The sequence below is a fragment of the Sciurus vulgaris genome (genome assembly GCF_902686455.1).
Source record: "Sciurus vulgaris genome assembly, chromosome: 10".
In the NCBI taxonomy this organism is placed as follows: Eukaryota; Metazoa; Chordata; class Mammalia; order Rodentia; family Sciuridae; genus Sciurus; species Sciurus vulgaris.
Window position 1 is genome coordinate 143384725 of NC_136470.1, and position 23564 is coordinate 143408288.

General features: G+C 44.2%; 1 protein-coding gene across 4 annotated transcripts in view; it reads right to left on the minus strand.

Annotated features, from left to right (window-relative positions):
- RNF13 (ring finger protein 13) overlaps positions 1 to 23564 on the minus strand; it is a 123548-nt gene that overhangs the window by 64565 nt on the left and 35419 nt on the right. For 2 of the 4 annotated variants that reach the window (XM_079100961.1, XM_079100962.1), the window contains one exon: positions 8497 to 8622. The exons of 1 other annotated variant lie outside the window; for it this stretch is intronic. In XM_079100961.1, coding sequence (XP_078957087.1) covers positions 8497 to 8622 — 126 coding nt within the window. Of the gene's footprint in view, positions 1 to 8496; positions 8623 to 12569; positions 12707 to 23564 lie in introns of all 4 variants that reach the window. One more of the 4 variants, XM_079100964.1, reaches the window with a different exon arrangement.

The window sequence follows — 23564 nt, forward strand, 5'->3', positions numbered from 1 at the left end:
CCGTATCCTTAACAAAATATTGGCAAACCGTATCCAAAAACATATTAAGAAAATTGTGCACCATGATCAAGTGGGGTTCATCCCTGGAATCCAAGGATGGGTTAACATCTGTAAATCAATAAACATAATCCATCATGTCAATAGACTTAAGGATAAGAATCATATGGTTATTTCAATTGACGCAGAGAAAACATTCGACAAAATACAACACCCCTTCATGCTCAAAACACTAAAAAAAATAGGGATAGTAGGAACATACCTGAACATTGTAAAGGCTATTTATGCTAAGCCCATGGCCAACATCATTCTTAATGGAGAAAAACTAAAACCATTCCCTTTAAAAACGGGAACAAGACAGGGATGTCCTCTTTCACCACTTCTATTCAACACTGTCCTCGAAACTCTAGCCAAAGCAATTAGGCAGACTAAAGAAATTAAAAGGATATGAATAGGAAAAGAGGAACTTAAGCTGTCACTGGTAGCTGATGACATGATTCTATATTTAGAGGATCCAAAACACTCCTCCAGAAAACTTCTAGACCTCATCAATGAATTCAGCAAAGTAGCAGGCTATAAAATCAACATGCATAAATCTAAAGCATTTTTATACGCAAGCGACAAAACAGCAGAAAGGGAAATGAGGAAAACAACTGCATTTGCAATAGCCTCAAAAATAAAATAAAATACTTGGGCATCAATCTAACCAAAGAGGTAAAAGATCTCTACAATGAAAACTACAAAACATTGAAGAAAGAAATTGAGGAAGACCTTAGAAGATGGAAAGATCTCCCATGTTCTTGGATAGGCAGAATTAATATTGTCAAAATGGCCATACTACCAAAAGTGCTATACAGATTCAATGCAATTCCAATTAAAATCCCAATGATGTACCTTACAGAAATAGAGCAAGCAACTATGAAATTCATCTGGAAGAATAAGAAACCCAGAATAGCTAAAGCAATCCTTAGCAGGAAGTATGAAAACAGGGGGTATTGTAACACCAGAACTTCAACTATATTACAAAGCAATAGTAACAAAAACGGCATGGTATTGGCACAAAAATAGGTAGATCAATGGTACAGAATAGAGGACACGGACACAAACCCAAATAAATACAATTTTCTCAAACTAGAAAAAGGTGCCAAAAATATGCAATGGAGAAAAGATAGCCTCTTCAACAAATGGTGCTGGGAAAACTGCAAATCCATGTGCAACAGAATGAAACTAAACCCGTCTCTTACCCTGCACAAAAATCAACTCACAATGGATCAAGGACCTTGAAATCAGACCAGAGACTTGCATCTTATAGAAGAAAAAGTAGGTCCAAATCTTCAACTTGTTGGCTTAGGATCAGACTTCCTTAACAGGACTCCCATAGCACAAGAAATAAAAGCAAGAATCGACAACTGGAATAGAGTCAAACTAAATAGCTTTCTCTCAGCAAAAGAAACTATCTACAATGCAAAGAGAGAGCCTACAGAGTGGGAGAATATCTTTGCCACTCATACTTCAGATAGAGCACTAATTTCCAGAATCTATAAAGAATTCAAAAAACTCTACACCAAGAATACAAATAACCCAATCAACAAATGGGCTAAAGATATGAAGAGACACTTCACAGAAGAAGATCTACAAGCAATCAACAAACATATGAAAAAATGTTCAGCATCTTTAGTAATAAGAGAAATGCAAATCAAAACTACACTAAGATTCCATCTCACCCCAATTAGAATGATGATTATCAAGATTACAAGCAACAATAGGTGTTGGAGAAGATGTGGGGAAAAAGGTACACTCATACATTGCTGGTGGGGATGCAAATTAATGCAGCCACTCTGGAAAGCAGTGTGGAGATTCCTTAGAAAACTTGGAATGGACCCACCATTTGACCCAGCTATCCCACTCCTTGGCCTATACCCAAAGGACTTAAAATCAGCACACTACAGAGACACAGCCACATCAATGTTCATAGCTGTTCAATTCACAATAGCCAGACTGTGGAACCAACCTAGATGTCCTTCAATTGATGAATGGATAAAGAAACTGTGGTATATATATACATTGGAATATTACTCAGCTATAAAGAATAATAAAATTATGGTATTTGCAGGCAAATGGATGAAATTGGAGAATATCATGCTAAATGAGATAAGCCAATCTCAAAAATCCAAAAGGCGAATGATCTCACTGATAAGTGGATGATGACACATAATGGGGGGTGGGAGGGGGGCGAGAATGGAGGAAGGAGGGACTGTATAGAGGGAAAAGGGGGGGAGGAAAAAATAACAGAATGAATCAAACATCATTATCCTATGTAAATGTATGATCATGCAAATGGTATGCTGTTACTCCATGTACAAACAGAAACAACATGTATCCCATGTTTACAATAAAAATAAATTTGCAAAAAAAAGTGCTAAACAAAAAAAACTAGTTATTATTTAATATTTATCAGTCATTTAATAACCACAGTTAAACTCAAAAATCATACCAATTTGCTTAGTACTACTGATGTGGAATACAGCATGCACTTGAATACCTAGTAATGTGTTCACCTGGAGGCCAGAGACAGGACAACAAAAGATAAGTTCAGAAAGGAAAACAAGAGGATATCCATAAGATAAAATGCCACAAAATATACAATAATCCAGAAAATGCATATGGTAACTTTTTAACTCTCATAAACCAATTGGACCTCGAGAAAAATAGTAAAAATGGACACATAGATCTAGAAAAACTTCCCAGGGCACTTCAAGAAATGAACACAAAGCCAACAGAGAATTCCAAAATACTGTTTTTTTCCTACTCCATTTAAATTATGTTAAAAACCCTGGAGGAGGTTTAAAATGCCTCGTTTTGCACATATTCAGTGCCAGCGTATTAGGCACTAGAACCACAGATCTAACGGTGATCTTTTCCTTCAGAGCTCAGAGACCAACATGGGCTTTAAATAAGTAAACTGCAGAAGGAATCCAGTCTACCTGGGAAGCAATTAGGAAGGGTTTCAGACAGGAAATAATTCCTCTTAGATTGCTTCTTCAGAATGATTTGTCATTTTCCTAATTAAGATTTATATACCTTTAATTTATTTCAAAGAGCCAACAATGTTTCTGACCTCAAATGCTCACCCTAACCAAAAACTAATATCTCCAAACAAGCATCTGTAACAGAAAAGGGCAGCACTGCACAGAACAAGCAGATCGGCACGGCCGCCGCATGCACTGCCTTGCGGGTCCTCTGAAGCACTGGACTTCAGAGGACACGGTTCCTGTCAGTGAGTAAAAGCGACTGCTTTCAGAGTCCATCACTGACATGGCATCAGAGTTCTCTTACTGCCCTTTCCAGTATTTCACGTATCCAGATATTAAATCTGAGTTTGCTGCATCTCCTCTACCTTAAGGCACAAGAGACTAAAAGACTCAAATGTGCTTCTCTCAAAAGAGGCAGAACGTCTCAGCAGCGCTCTTTATCTGCAAGGCAGTTCCAAACTCCAAGACTCGTTGGCTGCACCTCTGCAGTCTCAGTGGCTGCCTCAGTCACAAGTCACTTGGACTGATCTGTATGGAGAAAAATGTGCCACTTCCTTTATTGAAGCACATAAATCCTACTTCATTATTAACTTTGAAAGAAGAAAAAAGAAAGTATAGATTTCTTTAATTCCAGCACAATGTTCACCTTAAGAGCAAAACGTGTAGTCGGGCACAGTGGCACACGCCTATTATCCCAGTGGCTTGCAAAGCAGAGGCAGGGGGATCGCAAGTTCAAAGCCAACATCAGCAACTTAATGAGGCTCTAAGCAACTCAGTGTGACCCTGTCTCTAAATAAAATATAAAAAAGGATTTGGGGATGTGGCACGGTGTTTAAGTGCCCCTGGGTTTAATCCCCAGTACAAAAAGAAAGAAAGGAAAGAAAAAAAAAGAAAGAAAGAAAAAATGTAAAGAGCTATAAAATAGTAATCCCATTGACCAGCTGGATCACCTCCATCTATTCCCTGCTTCTTCCCTCATCTCTGTCTGCAGTGCAAAGGGCTCCCTTCTCTCTGGAAGACAGAGCCAGTTCCCATTCATCGAGATAATTCAGAAGTCACTTTGGCTAGGAGAAAGGCCAAAACATAACCTTGCAACCGACATCGACTGCAGTACTGTGCGTGGTGCGGAATCGAGCTTCCCCGCTGCTCAGTCTACTGAGCTGCCTGCGGAATAAGCAAAGAAGTAATTTTCTATTTGCTTCAGCCAATACTTTCATACAGAAGCGTAGCTATACATGCATGAACCACTACTGATTATCAACAAAGAGAAATTTATCTGCAATTCTGAAGAAGTCCTGCACATGCTCATAAGTGATTAGATTCCAAAACATACCTAATATAAAGCTAAAATTATAATAATTTGAAAGCTCAGAAAATGTAGCCAGAGATTTCTGATCAAGGAGTATAGCCAACAAAGCTAACACTTACACACTAGTAACCACACTAGAAACTGTCTTTGGGATGAGATTCCACTTGTTTCTCCAGGGACCACAGTGACTATATCCTTACCAACTCAGAATACCTTGAGAGGAGATCCATAATCACTCTTCCAAATTTATAAAACTTGTATTTTATACATTACACACTAGAATAACTAATCTATACCTTGTAAGTCAAATCAGAAAGTGTGATACGCTGACAGATCTGGCTCCATGAGAATGTCACAGGCCAGACTCTAAGGGAAATGACTGGACAGACTCCATTTTGCTCTGAGACTCCATGTTATGTGGGAAATAAGCTTCTCCCATGGGAACACCCCGCCTCTGTGCCCATCATCAGTTACTTGGTGTGACATGTTTAATAATATACAATGGCAACTCCTATGTAGTAAAGAATTGCTCTCTTTTGATCCCTATTGCTCCTAAACAATGTACCATGTGAACAGTGATTGTGTGACCATTCTTTAGTTTGTACCTAGGTAAGGGTCATTCTGACCCATTTCCCCTTCTGTCAATGATCTCATGATGTTAATGTGTAGTTTTGAATCATAGCAACAGACACTTATGATTAATGTGATTTTTGGTGTAAGAACCCCTACAACCCTGTGGTCGGGGTTGTTCTCCCAATAGCCATCTTTTGGGGCATTGTGTGAGACAGTCAGCTGGTCGGCTTAATAAAGACTCTCAAATTTGGACTTCTCAGTGGTGATCAGTGTGTTCTTAAGTTGCGCTCCATAACAAAAGCTTATGTTAACTGATACCTCGTTACTATGTTATAGTGTTATCTATCAGTAACTTAATTTCTGAAGAGTCATCGTCTTTTTTAGATATAGATTTTATTACTCTACCATAATTCCATCCAGTTCTGGTCATCCCCTGGGATCATCTGATATGACAGGAGATTGGTACTTTACGAACTATCACATTCCAAAGTAATCTAGCCTGGCAAGTAAAAATTTCCTTTAAAAAATTTTTTTCTCAATAAGTAAGTAAGGGGTCTTTGGAAAAAATTTGCTTTGACAAATTTGACATGAACATGGTTACTTCTGCAAAGCCATATTATCTTAAAAGAATGACACGTCACTGAACATTATTTTGTCTTGCAAAGACAAGGAGAGTATCACAGATCACAAAAAGCTTTGTGTACATCTTTTCCCCTTTGACAAGAAAATTCCACAGTTGGATTTCTTGGGGATATTGTCCAAATTCCCCTGCAGATCCTGAAGTTCCAACATTCACCAACCAGTCATCAATTTTATTCTTTGGTAAAAATAATAATAGCCATGGTAGTAAAAGTAGTAACCGTGGGAACAACACGGGGAGTCGCCATCTTTACCATCCCTATCTCCACTCATCTCCATGGTAAAATCAGGAAGCGGCAACAGCTGGGATCTACCGCCTTCCTCACGTGTGAACGGCATTTCATAGGACTATTTCATTGATCCTCATAATGACCCTATAACAGGACGAATCATCAATTCCTACTTTGCAGATAAGGATAAGAAGCACACAGAGGCGAAATAACTTGCGCAGGATCACACTGCTAGTGAATGATAAAGATGGGATTCAAACGTGTGCAGTCATTCCTAGGCCTGACTGGAATCACTACATCTCCCCTGTAATCCAGCGTCCCTAAATTTAACACAATCGAGATTAAGATAAAAATTAATAGATGTGAGATAAGTAAAAATCTTTATGCATAAAATCTCCATTATACATTTATGAAACAAAAATAACCAAGTTAAAAAACATCTATAACAGACTAGGACTGTATGCTTTAAAAGACTGTGCCTACGTGATAAAGTTAATGGGAAAATTATTATTTTCCTTTCTAAAATGACAGTGGCTTAATTTACATACTTCACATTTTCCCCATGTATATACAGCTTTAAGATGCATTACACATACGCAGAAGGCTCACTATTGCTGGGTTTGATTTAACAAACCTTTGTTGACTGACCACTACGCACTGTGATACGAAGTGGATATGTAACTATAATTAAAACATGAACTCTAAACACCATCAGCTCATAAAACAAGAAAATAATAAAACAACAAGTTGATAAAGCTCGATACAGGAGGCACCTGCAAAGTGAGCTGGCGCTCGGGCTGGGACATGCTCTGCCAGTGACAGAACAGGCTACAGAGCAGATCACCTCATATTTTTAAATGAGCGCAGTGACCAGCAGTCAGACACAAGTGGCAGCAGTCGCCTGGACAGAGGACACAACCCGTGCAAAGGCACCGAGGGGCAGCAGCAGAGCACAGTAGCAGAGCACAGCAGCAGGCAGACTCCTAACCCTAACCCTAACCTGCAGCTCCGCCAGCTCTCAGTCCAGCGACCAGGACACACTCTCGAGGGGCCAAGAGGGCAAACCCACCTACCTGTTCACTCCGACATGTGCTTTCACCTCAAAAAAGAACACCTGTGACCTTGTTTCCCTAACTTTCAAAGTGAACACGCCCAATCCGCCGCCCAATCCGCCTAAAAAGGAAAGTTATAACAGCAACAAAGTAGCCCAGCCTCTCCTCAGGAAAACTCAGTCAGAAATCACACAGCACAGTAGAGATGAAACTTTCACTCACAGAATTAGTTTATTTTTAGTTCCCTATGAGCAAAAAGTCAACAAAATGTTACAATAATATTTCATTTTGCTTGGAACAATGTGTAATTATTATAGCTTAGTTCTGGATCAAATCTTATAATGGTTTAAAGTCAAACTACATAAACGACTCTGAAAAGCAGGAAATCTAGATTTGATTTCAAAATCTATTTTCCATTTAAAGGCAATCAAGAGTCTAGACGTGGACTCAATATGCAACAGACGCGACACCCGCCATTCAGGAAGTGCTGTGCATCCTCAGCCCCTCACAGTCGCCACCTCACGCCTTCAGAGTGCTATCATGGAGGCTCCATCTCTTGATGGAGTCACAGAGACCACCTCGCGTGCAGCGGGTGGGCGCCTTCCTTCTGCACAGACTGTGATGAGCACAGTGACACCGGAAGCTGCTCTGCGCGCCCTCACCCCGCGCAGTCCAGGCAAGCCACATCGGGCCTATTCTTCGCAGGTCTCCAAGAGGCCTCTGCCCAGGCCAACCCAGGAACAGAGCTATAAAGCCACCCTTGCAAGGGGCCCTGGTGACAGCGGGTGGGACACTATGGAGGCCAGGAACCTGGACTGAGTTGTCGCGCTCGGCCCAGCAGACCAAAGCAACCCAGAGCCCAGTCGCAGTACTGAGCGCTGGGGCAGCAGGAGCCTCGGGAGGGCGGACTACGCGAGCCGCCACTGGCTGGCCAGCTGATTCACCGCAGCCGGTGTTTCCTAGGCTTCACTTCTGTCTCCCACGAATGCCGAAGGACCGCGCTGGTGGAGCCCTGAGATTCGCTCTGGTTCTGGGGTGCCTGGTTTACAAATGGGTCTGTTTTTCCTCGCTCAGGTACACTGTGCTTGGCGTGATAAGGAACTGACTTGGCCTGAGGAATTCCCTCCTAGCAGTCGTGGTGAAGTTCCACGGAGAACTTCTCTCCCATGGGACCAGCCTGAGCTGCGTCAGAGGACCACAGGTGGCACAGGACAGCATCCACCTGCCACGAGAGAAGCCTGGCCGCCAGGGCAGCTGCAGGCAGAGGAAGCTGCGGGTGGCCTGCGAGGGCGAGGCCCGACTCAGGAGGAGCGCCACCCAGATCGGGTGCCGGGTTCGCTCCTAAATCCCCGTTCAGACGCCCGGCAACACCTGGAGGTCTTAAGAGCTCTAGGAGGGCTCATCTCCAGCCAACCCGTTCCCAGCCCTGGGTCACGAGCGGTGCTGTCTCCCTGCCCAGGCTCCGGGCAGCTGAAAGCTGCAGCCAGAGCGAGGGCCGAGAGCCTGCTCCTGCCCGTGGCCACCGGCCCTGCGCAGCTCCCCTCCTTAAGCCTGCTTCTACTTCTAATCTGAACTACTTTGTGTATTGCCTCAAATCTTTTCTGAAACAAGGGAGAATTTAAATTAGCTAAAAAAACAAACAAATTTTAAAAAGGAAATAGTACCTTTATATCAAAATTACAATCAAGTCTTCTAATTAACACGATGAAAGCGCCAGATGAATTGTCTTTTAGTGGTGGAGGTGCTATGGGTTCGCAAGCATTCTCTGGTTTTGAGTTAATCAGAAAACCCTGAAAAAGAATTGTGATAGAGTTATCATTCTGGTTTCACACAGTGCAGCAAGCAACTTAACTCTGCAGACGCCACCGCTCACGAGTCTGCCCCCCAGGACGTACCGTGGCAGTTACGACTGTTCGCAGCCCCAGACGTCTAAAGGAGTATTTGGTTTAATAAACACTGAGTGTTTTAAAATGGATTCTGTCTTAGTACTAGAGTTAACAACAAAAAAAATCACACATAAGACAATCACCCAGAGAAAACCACTGCTATTTTCCAACATTTGACATTTCTAAATCAAGCAAATCCTTTTTTAAAGTTATCTTCCAATTCCCATTCATGTTATCAAACAAGGAAAATGCACATTAAAATTTCTAGAAATTCATTCTACAGAAACACTAGCTCGAGTATAAAAAAGTATATGTAGGAAGATGTTTATTCTAGATTGTTTTTAGTAGCAAAAGCTGGAAATCATGAATATCAATAGGGCAGTTATTTAAAAAATTTATATTCATACAATAGAAAAATAACACAGTCTTAAAGATTGAGGAAGATCTATACTTACTAAACTGAAAAGAAGTCTGTAAGATAATCATGAATTTAAGAAGAAAACAGCAAGTTGCTTTCCTAGAAATGCAGGATGGTTTCACATCACAAAATGGAGTAACGTAAAATGTTACGTATTAATAGATCAAAAGGGAAAAGCCAAATGATTATATCAACAGGGTTAAAAATGAGTAAACACAGAAAAAGATGGCCAGATTCATCAAATCATTTATAAGAATACATTAGCAACCACGGCTATGACGTGAAGACTTAACCAAAGTTCTGCATGCTGGGCACCATGGCTATGCCTGTAAACCCAGCAGAGGGATGCCTGTAAATCCAGAGACTGAGGCAGGAGGATGCGAGTTCAAAGCCAGCCTCAGCCACTTAGCAAGGCCCTAAGCAACTCAGTGAGACCCGGTCTGTAAATAAAATATCTTAAAATTTTAAAAAGGGCTGGGGATGTGTGTGACTCAGTGGCCAAGAGCCCCTGGTTCAATCCCCCCAAATAAAAACAAAAACCTGCATGGTGCTTGAACTGATCACCAGCCAATTCACAGGATTTGGCAGTTTCTCCTGCCCTAAGCGGCAGTGTTTGGCTTGTCACAGGGAAAGCTTCTGTGCACGTTTCAAGAATAAAATGCTTAAGTCCTCCGTTTACTCACAGAGGAGTGGCTCTTCTCCGTTCCACCAGGCTCCTGGTTTGGCTTCACAGAAAGGGCACTGCAGACGTGCTTCTAACAGTGAACGTCTGCTTCACTCCTGGCGTACGGGTTCTCTGCTCTCTCCTCTGTGCTGCACACACTGATTCTAATCCCAGGGTGCAACGAATCTTTTCCAACATACCTGGAACAGCAACTAAACTCGCGTGCCTGGTACCTAGCAGGCCAGAAGCTGGTGCGGCACCATGTGCCTGTGACCCAGCGAGTCAGGACACAGGCAGAAGGACTGTTGAGCCCAGGAGCTCAAGGTCAGGCTGGGACACGGAGCAAAGCCCTTTCCCCTAACCCTGCCAAAAAAAGGACTACGGCCCCACTTCCCACAGCAGGTGAGGACAACTCCTTCCTGAGTGCCACCAAGCAAGAGCAAAGTGAAAGCCACCCACCGTGGTGAACGGCGGAGCTCCAGGGCGCACCGAGGAGCCAGCCAAACAGGGTGTGGGCCAGAGGGTCTGCCAGTGGAAATGGAATCTTCTTTCGATCATTTTGAATCTATTGTTAAATCTATTTTGAAAAGCATGTATTAATTTAAAACTAGAGAGCATTTATAAAAATCAAATACGCCTGAGTCAAAAATTCTCAAAACAATCATTTTGCCTTAAATTGACTTACGTTTTGAAAAAACAGGTCTTAAAGTAGTAAATATTATCTTTCCTATTGATTATACTACAACAACTTCCAACAATAGCTTACCGATTCCCCTCCTTCCCTCAAATTTAAGTCACTCACAACCAAGCTCACATTTACTTTCTTTCATCCACAAAGTCTGGCAGGCAGCATGATGAGCCTGGCCAATCGGAATGTGCACCGCAGGCCAGATGCACAGGCCTTGTCACCCCAGGCCAGCCCTCCTGTCGAAAGGCGTCTGCTCCACAGTAAGCGTCCTCTTCACCTGCAGCATCTGCTGGGCACGTTATGCTAACATGCAGGTGCCCTTAGAGAACTGCCGTGCCCAGGAGACTGCATGCCCAACTTTCTTCTCCTGGTTGCTGTGATCCTCTGATGGTAGACAGGGATGCTGGGCAGCAATAGTGCATGCAGAACAGCATCTCAGAATATCAGATACACAAGTAAATGCACACAACAGCTGTATGATATCTAAAGACACTGCTTTTCTTTGAAAAGTTTTTGAAACTACGATAGAGCATAAAACGTAACTTCCACCTTGAGTTTTCATGAACCAAACACCCGTATCAGGAAACAGCACCTTGAGTTTTCATGAACCAAACACCCGTATCAGGAAACAGCACCTTGAGTTTTCATGAACCAAACACCCGTATCAGGAAACAGCACCTTGAGTTTTCATGAACCAAACACCCGTATCAGGAAACAGCACCTTGAGTTTTCATAAACCAAACACGCCGTATCAGGAAACAGGTCACAGTGCTCCAGAAGAACCCTCCATCTCCCCCGACCCAGCCCCAGTGCCACCACATGGCTTCCCACAGCTTAAAGTCGGGCCTAGCTTCACACTGGATACAAACCACCATACAACATAATAAATGCTTTTTAGACTGCGCTCAGCACTAGATTTGTGAGATTCATCCCCACTGCTGAGCATCCATACTGCAGAGAAATATTTTGTTGGTCTTTCCTTTTCATTTCTATATAATATTCCAACATGTGAACATACCAGAATTTATTCTACTGCTGATGAACAAGTGGATAGTTTCTTAGTTTGTTGTTACTATAAATTGGGTTACTGTAAACTTTCCAGTAAAAGTCTTTTTGTGAACACAGGTATACGACATATACAAGAAGTGGAATCACAGGCTTTCAAGCTAGATCACAGGGTACAAAGTTTTATGAAAACACTGTCAAGCCGTTTCTCGAAGTGATTTGGGTTACCAATTTTCAACTGGAATAGTCAAATAACCTAAACATAAAAATCATAGTAAACACAATCTTGTTTTAATGCTTCAGAAGAGATTTAGTTCAGGGTAAATGTTATGTCAACTTTTGTTGACAAATTACAATGGCTAAGGAGTCATAAAGAGATAATTCAATAAAGTGATTTTTTAAAGATGAGTAACAGCACAGGGGAGGGATCAGATGGGAGACATGGTCAGGTGTGTCCCTGGGAACCTGAGAGCAAATCTGTGACCAGCCCAGGCTGGCCGGCCCATGGCCGTGGGCACTGCAACAGCACCGTGCCTTTGCCTCGGAGAACTTAGTTCACCTGTGCAGAAACCCACGTGACTGCCAACCTCGTCCTCCCCATCTTACTGTGTGGCCAACAATAAGCCACAGTCTCTGCCGCAGCCACACAAGTCCAGAACTCAACTCCACGCTGCGTTCTTGGCTGCTCTGAGTGCAGCCCCCAAGACACACCCCCACAAACACACACACACACACACACACACACACACACACACACACACACACACACACTGAAAGCAGAAAACAACAGCAACAAGAAAAGGAACGGCTTTCATAAAAATAAACCAAGCGGTTATGAATACCAATTCCAAGATCTGATACAGACGCTTCGGATGACGGTGATGTCAGTGGGACCTGTCATACACATTTATATTTAAACAGAGACCAAGAAGGTCCGAGTGACAACCAGACTTTATTACCAGCTGTCTTCCTAACATGAGAATGAATTTATCTGTGTCAACCTTCTGGAACGTTACAAGTCCCCCCCACCCCCGTCTTTTTCACGATTCTTCGGTTTTTAGATCACAGTAACTCACATGGGGCACATTTCATTCCTTTTCCACAGGGAGCGGGAGACACATCTTTTCTTATGCATTAAAACCTCCTTTCAGGGCTGGGGGTGTGACTCAGTGGTAGAGCGCATGCTTTGCCCTGAGTTTGATTCCCAGCATCACTAAAGAAAAGAAAAAGACAAAAACAAAATAAAACAAACAAACAAACACCTTACATTCTACTCAGATGAGTTCCTTTAAACTCCTTCTCACTGTTCTCATTTCATGAGGTTCCTGGTAAGTAGTGGGATGGATAAAAATGAGTAAACTGTACAAGCAATTTAGGAAATAACAGATTATTAATTTTTAATTATTTTAACTAGATTTCAAAAAGCACAAGCAGCATGTGGTACAACTGCAGAGAATGAGGCAATTCTAACTACACAGGCAATAACAGAAAAAGTGGAATGTGACTTGTCCCTGCACTTCACTCCATTTCAGCTTGGTGACAAAAACCAAAGTGACCACAGTCAGTGGATCTGGCACCACAACGTCAGGAGCCCACACCTGCACCTGTTCTGGGTGTCGTGTGTCCACAGGGGACGCATACAGGACTGACTTCAGCTCTGGCAAACATCACACTCCTTCCAGCGGATTTTTTGACCTATTACTCTACTGTGCCATAATTCTCCCATCTTTTAGGACCAAAGGGAAAAAAAATCAACATATTACTTATTCCAGCTCCATGCCCACCTGCAAATTTGATAGCCATATGTTCCATGTCTTTCTGCAAGGCTCTGAAGAAAACACTAAATAAGATGAAAATCTGAAGGTATACAATGATTCTAAAATTCAGTTTTGACTGGATTAAAAGATTCAGAAAAATCCTTTCACAAATGAGACATTACATATATAGGAGCTCAATGTTACATTTCACTGTGTACACTCAGCTAGATAAAGCTTCTTTTGATTATACATTTTACTTCATGAGTTATAGTTTAGGTCTTAATGAAAGCGATTATAAGATACCATTTTTTAAAGCCATTAATAAACCAAGCATGGTGGTGCATGCCTGTAATCTCAGCTGCTCAGGAGGCTGAGGCAAGACAATTGAAAGTTCGAGGCCAGTCTCAGGAACTAAGTGAGGCCCAAAGCAAGTTGGCAAAACCTGTCACACAGTAAAAAATAGAGCTGGAATTTTAGCTCAGTGGTAAAGAGTCCCTGGGTTCAATCCCCAGTGCCAAAAATAAACAAATAAGTAAACCTTATTAACACTCCAAAAGTATTAAAAGAATGATTTAAAAAGCTCACAAAAAATCATTGGTGATAAATTTGTTGCATATTAATATTCTAAGAATATAAATGTTTATTGACAAAAGTATCCCAGACTATTATATTTGTTTATTCAAAGTGCATTGAGACTTTTTTAAAAAAGAGGAAAAGTGTCAATACGCAGTTCTTTCTTTCTTTATTTTTTTCCCATACACAGTTCTAAACCCTCATCCTTACAAAGCAAAGACTGCTGCAGTACATGGGGAAATGGTCACTGAAGACAGAGGGAATCTCACAAATCTCCCAGCCTTTGATCAAGTCAACAGAAATATGAAGCATAAATGCAATTAGTTTGATTACATCTATTATATATAAGAAGTCTAATAAAAATCACATAGCTTACAAATAAAAAAAAATCACTCATCTGAGTAATTTCTTGAAATCAAAGTTTTTGAGTAATTTGTTTTAGAAGGATTTAGTAATCAGCATGAATCTTTATTAAGTTAACTACTGTTTCCAGTCACCAAGGAATAACAGGTACTGGGTCTCCCACCTGCTGTGAACGACTAGAACACCTAACAAAAGACACATGAAACACCAGCCTCCAACACTGGAGGGCCTCAGGACCGCCAGCCAGAGATCCCCGGGAAGAGATAAGTCCACGGGATGAGCCCCCAGGGGACCTGGAGAGACCCAGGCCTTGGCACAGGGGAGAGGAGCCCAGAGAGGCCAGCACTGGCCAAGTTGAGCAGACAAAGTGCAGAATCTGGGAGGCCAAGCAGATTCAAGGTGGGTACAAGGAAAGGGAGAGGGAGATCCAGAGAGAGAGAGAGAGAGAGGGCTCCAGAGAGAGAGGGCTCCAGAGAGAGAGAGAGAGGGATCCAGAGAGAGAGAGAGAGAGAGGGCTCCAGAGAGAGAGAGAGAGGGCTCCAGAGAGAGAGAGAGAGGGATCCAGAGAGAGAGAGAGAGAGAGAGAGGGCTCCAGAGAGAGAGAGAGAGAGAGAGAGAGAGAGAGAGAGAGAGAGGGCTCCAGAGAGAGAGACAGAGGGCTCCAGAGAGAGAGAGAGAGAGAGAGAGAGAGAGAGAGAGAGGGCTCCAGAGAGAGAGAGAGGAATCCAGAGAGAGAGGGCTCCAGAGAGAGAGAGAGAGAGAGAGAGAGGGCTCCAGAGAGAGAGAGGGCTCCAGAGAGAGAGAGAGAGAGAGAGAGAGAGGGCTCCAGAGAGAGAGAGAGAGAGAGAGAGAGAGAGAGGGCTCCAGAGAGAGGGAAAGGGCTCCAGAGAGAGGGAGAGGGCTCCAGAGAGAGGGAGAGGGCTCCAGAGAGAGGGAAAGGGCTCCAGAGAGAGAGAGAGAGAGAGAGAGAGGGCTCCAGAGAGAGGGAAAGGGCTCCAGAGAGAGGGAGAGGGCTCCAGAGAGAGGGAGAGGGCTCCAGAGAGAGGGAAAGGGCTCCAGAGAGAGGGAGAGGGCTCCAGAGAGAGAGAGAGAGATAGAGAGAGGGCTCCAGAGAGAGAGAGAGAGAGGGCTCCAGAGAGAGGGAAAGGGCTCCAGAGAGAGAGAGAGGGCTCCAGAAAGAGAGAGAGGGCTCCAGAGAGAGAGAGAGGGCTCAGAGAGAGAGGGCTCCAGAGAGAGAGAGAGGGCTCCAGAGAGGGGGGGGGGCTCCAGAAAGAGAGAGAGAGCTCCAGAGAGAGAGAGAGAGAGAGAGGGCTCCAGAGAGAGAGTGGAGGGCTCAGAGAAAGAGAGAGGGCTCCAGAGAGAGAGAGAGAGAGGGCTCCAGAGAGAGAGAGAGGGCTCCAGAGAGAGGGAAAGGGCTCCAGAGAGAGGGAGAGGGCTCCAGAGAGAGGGAGAGGGCTCCAGAGAGAGGGAGAGGGCTCCAGAGAGAGAGGAGTCTCCAGAGAAGGGAAAGGGCTCCAGAGAGAGAGGGTGGTCCAGAGAGGCAGAGGGCACTCCAGACAGAGGACACTCTAGAGAGATGCAAATGGGTGCACTCAAGCCTCTAGTGCTCTGCCTGCGTGTTCGAGGACCACCAGAGGTAAGAACCATCAGCAAGCATGACACCTGAAGCTCACAGGTGGCTGGGAATGACTCATGTTGTCCAGCGGGAGACCTCCAACATACAGGGCCTCCAGAGCCTCAGAAGTGGGCCTCAGCAGCCTGAAACAAGGGAGCAAATGAAAATAAAACACAACCTAGCACAATTTTCAGGACCCATCTAAAATGTTACTTTAGGGAAACTTTCAGCACTAAGTACCTGTATTAGAAAAGAGGAAAGGTCTCAAATCAGTGACATTAACTTTTATCTAAGGAAAGCAGGAAAGAAGAGGGCACACTGAGCCGACAAAGTGGAATGAGGAATGTGCCACTCTCCCACCGCAGTCCTTTGGACATGCACCACTGTGGACAAACGGGAAGCCCGCAGCTCTGGCCCCAGGAGGCGGCCTCGACACCAGGTCAGCCCCAGGCCCAGCCTCTCAGCGCCCACCCCACAGTCACAGCATTCTGGTTAACCCTTTCTTTCCCGTTACCTTCCTGTCTCCTCCCACGATACCAGCACAGGACATCAGGTGGTGTCCTGCTCCCCTGATGAAGCTGGACACCACACACACTTGAGCCGAGGAAGGCAGAGCTGCGCACTTCCCACCCAGACTCAATGCAGACCTGCCAGCCTGACTGTAGAACAGGAGTTTAGGCTCCAAGAGGATAACTCGACCAGGACACTCAGCTGGTTAATGACGGTGCTGTCAGTCACGCCCCAAGCAAAAGAGAATGATGTTTCTCTTACCCAAAGCTTATCTTTCAATTTTAACTAAAACACAAAAAGAAAACGAGGTGAGACTGGTGAAACTGAAGATTCTCTTTGATATTAGTTCCTATATGAAGACGATGACAATGGCATCTGGACTAAGCAAACACACTTGGGAAAGAAAAAAGTTTAAGCCACTTTAAACAAATTGCAAACTACCAAAGGGAATTAGTAGCATGAAATTAAAGATGTTGAATAGATACAGAACAAGTCAATATGACTTCTACTTTATTTCAATACGATTATCCAATCAGCAGATAGTACTATCATTATTTATTTACTTTAGGAAAAATTCCTTGTTTTGTAAAAGGATTCATTTCCAGATTTCATTACAAAGAAAATTCTCTTAGAATCTACTGTATGCCAGAAATCACAAGCAACATGCCTGCTGTGAAAGTTCAGCTTGGGAGAGAAAAGATCAGGAAGCATCAGTCAGCCTAACCCACACCTGAGTGACGGGGACCCCAAGGTCCTGAGGGGCTCAGGTGCTTCTCCCCTGATGCTGACTAACTCCTGGCAGCCCTGCATCTCCAGTCTGCATGACCAACTCAGCTCTTCAGGAGACAAAACAAGAGGAGCCAGCAAAGAAAGCTGGTTCATCTCCAACCCACCTCTTACCTTCAGAAAACAAAATACAACTTGAAGAGTTAGGGTGCTAATCCTCGACTTTCTCTACAGAAGCTGTGAGGTCCAGTAGAAAGTAGGCATTATAACAGTGACTACACAGAGCAGAGGCCCAGCTATCTATCAGGCTCTGAAGTGTGATTTTCATGCTTATCAAATAACTAATGAATACATTCAGATAGGAAACTGTTCAGTATATTCAGAGATGTGGGTCATTCCTACTCCACAACTTCCTCCAAACAGGTTAACTGCTTAGGATTAATTTCAGCTTTAATCCCTTATTTTAGTGAAATACCCACTTATTAAGCAGGTATTTATTGATCTCCTACTATAAGCCAGGCAGTGCAGGACACAGCCTAAGGGCTGTGAGGTAAAGATAAAGATCGTGTCCTCAAAAATCTGCCCTCTATGCCAGACACTGTACAGTCATCCATTGGAATCCACGGGGAATTTGTTCCAGGGTCCCCATAGAACTAAATCCTGCAGATGGTCCAGCTTCTTCTATCAATGGCCTAGGATTAGCACAGAATACATTGCCTCCTGTGCACATCACACCACCTCCAGATGACCTGCAGCACCTAGCACACTGCAGTGTTCTGTAAACAGCCGTCTTGTGTGTTGTTTAGGGAATGATGACAAGAAAAAAGCACATATGTGTTCAATATGGATGCGACTTTTTCAGACACATTTCTGATCCATGGTTCCTTGAACCCATGGACGCAAAACCCACTGGTAAAGAGGGCCAATGAGAGCAAAAATGTACAAGATAAAGAACCTGCTTTTTGTGAGAGCCTTCAGGGTAATGATTCCCTTCCTCACTTTCCATTTTCCAACTTACTGATCTGTAAACAGTGAATACAGGTAAAACTGCTCTCCTAGTAACATGAGAGAACAACCGCATGAGGGGTGAACACTCTGCACATCCTCCCACAATGTTTGATGCAGTTGATTTCAGTTTTTATGAGGTACTTTGTATTGAAGCAGTATCGCTATAACAGGAGGTTTAGAGAAGAATACCTTGTTTAAAGGTTTATTTCAAAGGATTGGGGAGTCCATTCATTGGAAGCAACCATTAGGTAGTGCATGACATGCAGGCTACTGGCAGAGAAGAGGAATTTATGCTCAGAGAGAATGTACACTAGGGCTGCATGAAGCCTGGGGAGTATGTCCACCTAGCCAGACGCCGACAGGTGACACAGAGCCTGGGCGGCATGGGAAGCTCACCGGCAGGTGCAGGTTCTCTATAAACACGTATCAACATCTGACAGGACAACTGTTAACACTGTGTAAGGTGTTATAATCTGGCCTTGAGTGAGCTTTTAATTAATTATTTAAAAATCATGGAGAGATGTTCCACTTTCACAGCTTCCATGACTGATTTTCGCCATCACTGGTCAAAATTTAAAATGACCATTTCAGGTCTCTGGAAATTGTCCAAGAGCACACAGCAAATAAAGAAACATTTAATCTAAAACATAAGGAGACCGTCAGGACACCAAGTTTGACAATGATCTCTTGGAAATTATAATAAAATCATAAGCAATAAAAACAAAAGAAAAATAGAGAAGATGGACTTCATGAAAATTAAAAGATTTAGAGAACTAAAGGACACCTCAACGGAGTGAAAAGGAAACCCTCAGAACAGCAGTAATAATTTGCAATCACATATTTGATAAGGAATTGCTACTCATTTGTAAAGAACTCCTGGTTAAAAAGTGAACACAGGACTTGAACAGATGCTTCTCCAAAGACATGCAAATGGTCAAAAAGCACATGAAAAGATATTAAACTTTACTAATCATTTGGGAAATGCAAAGCAAAACCACGATGAAATACCACTTCATACCCATTAAAATGGATGTAGAAAAAATAAATGTCGGCAAGGATGTAAAAAAAAACAGGAACCCATAAGCCCTGCTGGCAGGAAGATAAAATGGTGACACGGTGTAGCCCATGGAAAACAGTAGCGCAGCCACTCTAGAAAACAAACGGAATCGGTCGCCTGCGATTCCACCGCTGGGCGCCCCGTGGAGCGGGGACAGGAACCTGAGCAGCAGGCACACTCCGCGTTCGCAGCCGGGGCGGACGCGGCCAGAGCCCGAGCGGCGACCAAGCCGCCGGCACCCCGACCACCAGCGCGCCCGCCTCGGGGAGGAAGGACGCGCGGCACGCGCCGCAGGACCATGGTCAGTGCAGACAGGCCGCGGGGCGAGGGTCTGGGCTGCTCAAGGGAATGACGGCGGTCAGAGGGGCAGAGGGGCAGAGCCGCCGGGGGCAACGGAGAAGGCGCCTCCTGCTGCCTTCATCACACGCACGCAGTTAAGATGATGGACCGTGCGCATCTTAGCATCTTAACTAAGCACTTATAGAAGTCAGAAAATCTCAGAGATCGGCCCCAAAACCCAACTCTGCGGGGCAGACTGGCTGGATCGGATCTCAAAGCTGCTCACGACCAGGCATGCAGGAGATGACAAGGCGGCCGGCGACCAGCAACAGCCACCATCAGGCCGGGGCGCGGAGGCCCTGCACTGGACCAGCAGACAGCCCGCGGGCCGAGGCAGCAGGCACGCGGGTGGGAGGCGAGGGACGGAGGAGGAGCCGGCCCCACGCTGCCCGGCCGCGGGCAAGCAGCTGGGCTCCTGACGATGCGGTCGGGTCCTCGCCAGGCTTGCGAGCCTACGGAGAGAAGCAAGGCCACCTGGCATCTGGAGGTGCTCCTTTAGGGGCATGCGTGACCTGGCCTCGTTACGCTAGGAAGGCCAGGAGGACAGCGCGCTGGGCGAGACCCGAGAGGCCAAGGTGACTTGGCCTCGATACGCTAGGAAGCGCTAGCAGGACAGCACGCCCCGCCCGGGCTGAGACCCGAGAAGTTAAGGAGCTCGCACCGCAGGAGTTGCGGCCACGGAGAGTCACGCCCTGCAGGAGCCGCAGGAGCGGAGCGTGCAGGGCGATGCGTGAACTGCACCACCAGCCCCTCGCTGCCTCCCTCCGGCACCTCCAAGACCACCTGCACCCCCGTCGAGTGCGTGCTGTTCTTCTTGACAGACCTCTGGCTTGCTACTCGTACCCAGATGTCCTTGAACTTTGTCTACGACATGGTCAAGACCTGGAGGTCTCAGGAATAGTTTCCTCTGTCCTGGAGACCTCTTCAGACCCCCTTACAGTGACAAAATGACTATTAATGGTTTGGGGTCACTCTGGAGTGATAAAAATATTCTACGATTATAGTAACAATTGCATAACTCTAAAAATACTAAAACCTATTGAAATGTATACTTTAAATGAGTCACCTGTACAATATATGAATTATATCCCAATAAAACTGATTTTGAAAAAACAGGAAGACATGGAATTGGACAATGAAACAAAGTTTTTGAGTATGATTTCAGGTTATTTATGCATATATGTATGTGTGTGTGCGTGTGTGTACACCTTTTCATTACACACATACACACGCACACACACAGGGCTTTTCTGTTTTTGTACCAGGGATTGAAGAAAGGGCCCACTTTACACTGCGCTGCATCCCTAGTCCTTTTTGTTTTGAGACAGGGTCTCCCTGTTTTGCTGAAGGCCTCCCAAGTTAGTGAGGCTGCCCTGAACTTGTGATGGGTCACAGACATGCACTGCCACACCCGACTGCACGTTATGTCTTAAGTAGTTCTGCTTTTACTATCAGTGCTGCTACAGTACCCCAAATCCATAGCAGCTATTTCGTGTGCACACCCCCCAAACCCGCTCAACTGGAAAGGAGTTCCACAGCTCTGAAGGGGCAGCCCTCCCGCACAGGGCATCTGCGGCACCTCGTGAGGAGTACTGCTTTTGCTCCTAGCGCTCTCACAATACTTGCTTCTCTTTGTTCCTCGTTTCATTGGGTAAGGGAAATACATTCAGAGGTCCAATTTTTCTCCTCTTGGCTTCAGAATTTGGCTTCCTCATAAAATACAATTTTCCTCACTAAACATCTCCTATACCTTTCTTTAATATCATTAAAATAAGATTAACCTGATTGCATACAGAATTTCATTTACATATAAATCAACAAGTAAATTCTTCCAAAGTTTATTATTTTAAATTAATCTGCAAACAGTTCACTGCTAACCCTGCTGATAAAAGGGGGAGAAGGCAGAAGAACAAGTCATGGTGCCAGGGTAATGCCAGGAAACAGGATTGATGAGATTTTTTTACTGATGTTGATATGATTAAAAGGATTCAACTGAATTCTTTCATCTTTCTCTTATCAAATTTAGCTTTAAAACAAACGGTAGAAAATCAAAGATAGTAGTATTGAGCTTTTTCCTTTTGTTTCTCTTTGACCTAGCACAGTGGTTGCTTGTCGGGATTTTACTGCATCATACTCCAGTCCTATGAAGAAACGCCCCTGGTGTGCTTCTGTGGCAGGAGTGCGCCAACAGACACCCATCCTGGAACACGGATGTGGCCCCTGTGAGCACACCTTCCAGGCCGCCACAGCCACAGCATCATCCTTCTTAAAACAACTGAGCCAGATGTGGCCATTCCTTCTGTTCTGAACAGCATTAGAAATTACAAGTTCAAATATGTGGCACATGTGTAGGACTCGTTAAGTCCAACGAGGATTTTTCCTTCTTTTTCTAAATTATTTTTTTGTTTCATGGTACACACATGGGGAAGTCCAACAAGGTTTAACTAAACTATTCTAATTATCTTGATAATAAAGAGTCTCTCAAAGAAGTAGATGGCATTTCATATGCAAAATCTGAACTACTCAATAGTGATTCTCTAATAATCTGAAAACAGCAGAAAGGTCCTGTCTCACCTAAATACAATGAAATAGCTGTGGGCACATTAAAGACCTCCTAGATTAACATGGGGCAGGGGTGAAAGCAAGGGAATCTTTCTTAGTGATTTTTCAAGGAAACAGAGAAAATACTTCAAGACCTCACGGTGCAGAAGGATCATTTAAAACACAGAAAATGAAGAATATCAAAAAGGTGTCTGCATCAAAACTCCAACTCGGGCATAACAAAAGGCATTCAAACAGCACAGAGTGAGATTCTTCCTCAAGCCTGCAGCCCAAGGACCACAGGGCTGAGTGTGGACTCGGACAAATCAGTATTCTCACGACTGACAAGCCAATCCAAAAATGGGTTAAAAAGAATTTCAGTAAGAAGAAACTGCCTGACCAACAATCCTACAGAAAGATGTTTCATCTCACTAGTGATCCAGGCATACCAGTCAAAACAAGACATCTCACATCCATCAGGTAGGAAAGAGGGACTTGCGACAATACCGAGTCTGGGCAAGGAGGCAGCAAACACCAACCCCCAAATTCAGTTTCCTTCAGTGGGGGAGGGAAGGGGACTCGAAGTCCCCTGGAAGGTCTGATGGGGACTCTGGGTGATGAGCTCCCGTGAGTCTCACCAGGCGGCCTCACACGGTCAGCTCTCCTCTGAGGAATACACTGATGCCCTTCAGATCTGAGGCCAACCAAGTGGTCCACACCCCAGCTGCTGTCTGAAGGAGAACTACTGTCCTCAGAAACACCGGCCCAGGAGGTTAGCTCCCTACACTGTGAAAGCCTTCACACAGGCCCAGGTGAGCAGAGGCTGGAAACAGCCCTGGGCCACAGGAAGGTGACCAAATTGGGGGGGGGGGGGGGGGGGGCTGGAAGAGCACCTGGGTGCCTGCTCAGGAGGCTGACGTGGTGCTGTGCACACCTGCTTGGTCTGTAAGACCTGCGTGCTTGGCAAGGGAACTGGAGAAGCACGTAAAGGTGAGGGGTTTCCAAACATGATTCTAACTTAACAAACTATGCACCTCCAAAACTCGGTTCTCAAACACGCAAGATTCTCCCAGAGACTCCCTCTGTCCACACCAAACCTGCTGTCTGCTCCCCGCAGCTGCTTTCTGATCATGTGATTCAAGTACCAGCATGGAAACAGAAAACAGATCTCTGACAGTTTTTTAAAAGAGTAGCAGTCATGAGTCATGTCCTCATATGGGCCTTAACCAAACAGACCAGTGATATTATAAACTAATTAAAAGTCCTGTTCATTTGCTTTTTAAAAATTCTAATCTAGCCTATTAAAAAACAGAATTCTAAAAAACTGTAAGGTAAAGGGTAAGAATAAAACTAATAAATGCCTTCTTACTAATCCAACTACTAGAGAGGCAGCCAAGCACTGAGGGTAGTTTGGAGAAAATTAAAATTTTATACTTAGACTGTTAAGTGACACTGTTTAATACACTTACATATTATTTCATTCAGAAAAAGAACTAGTATTTTCCAAAACGAACTATTTTATAGCTCAAAATAAGTTGTCAAAATAAATTATAAACTAATTAATTTCATTAATGATATGGAT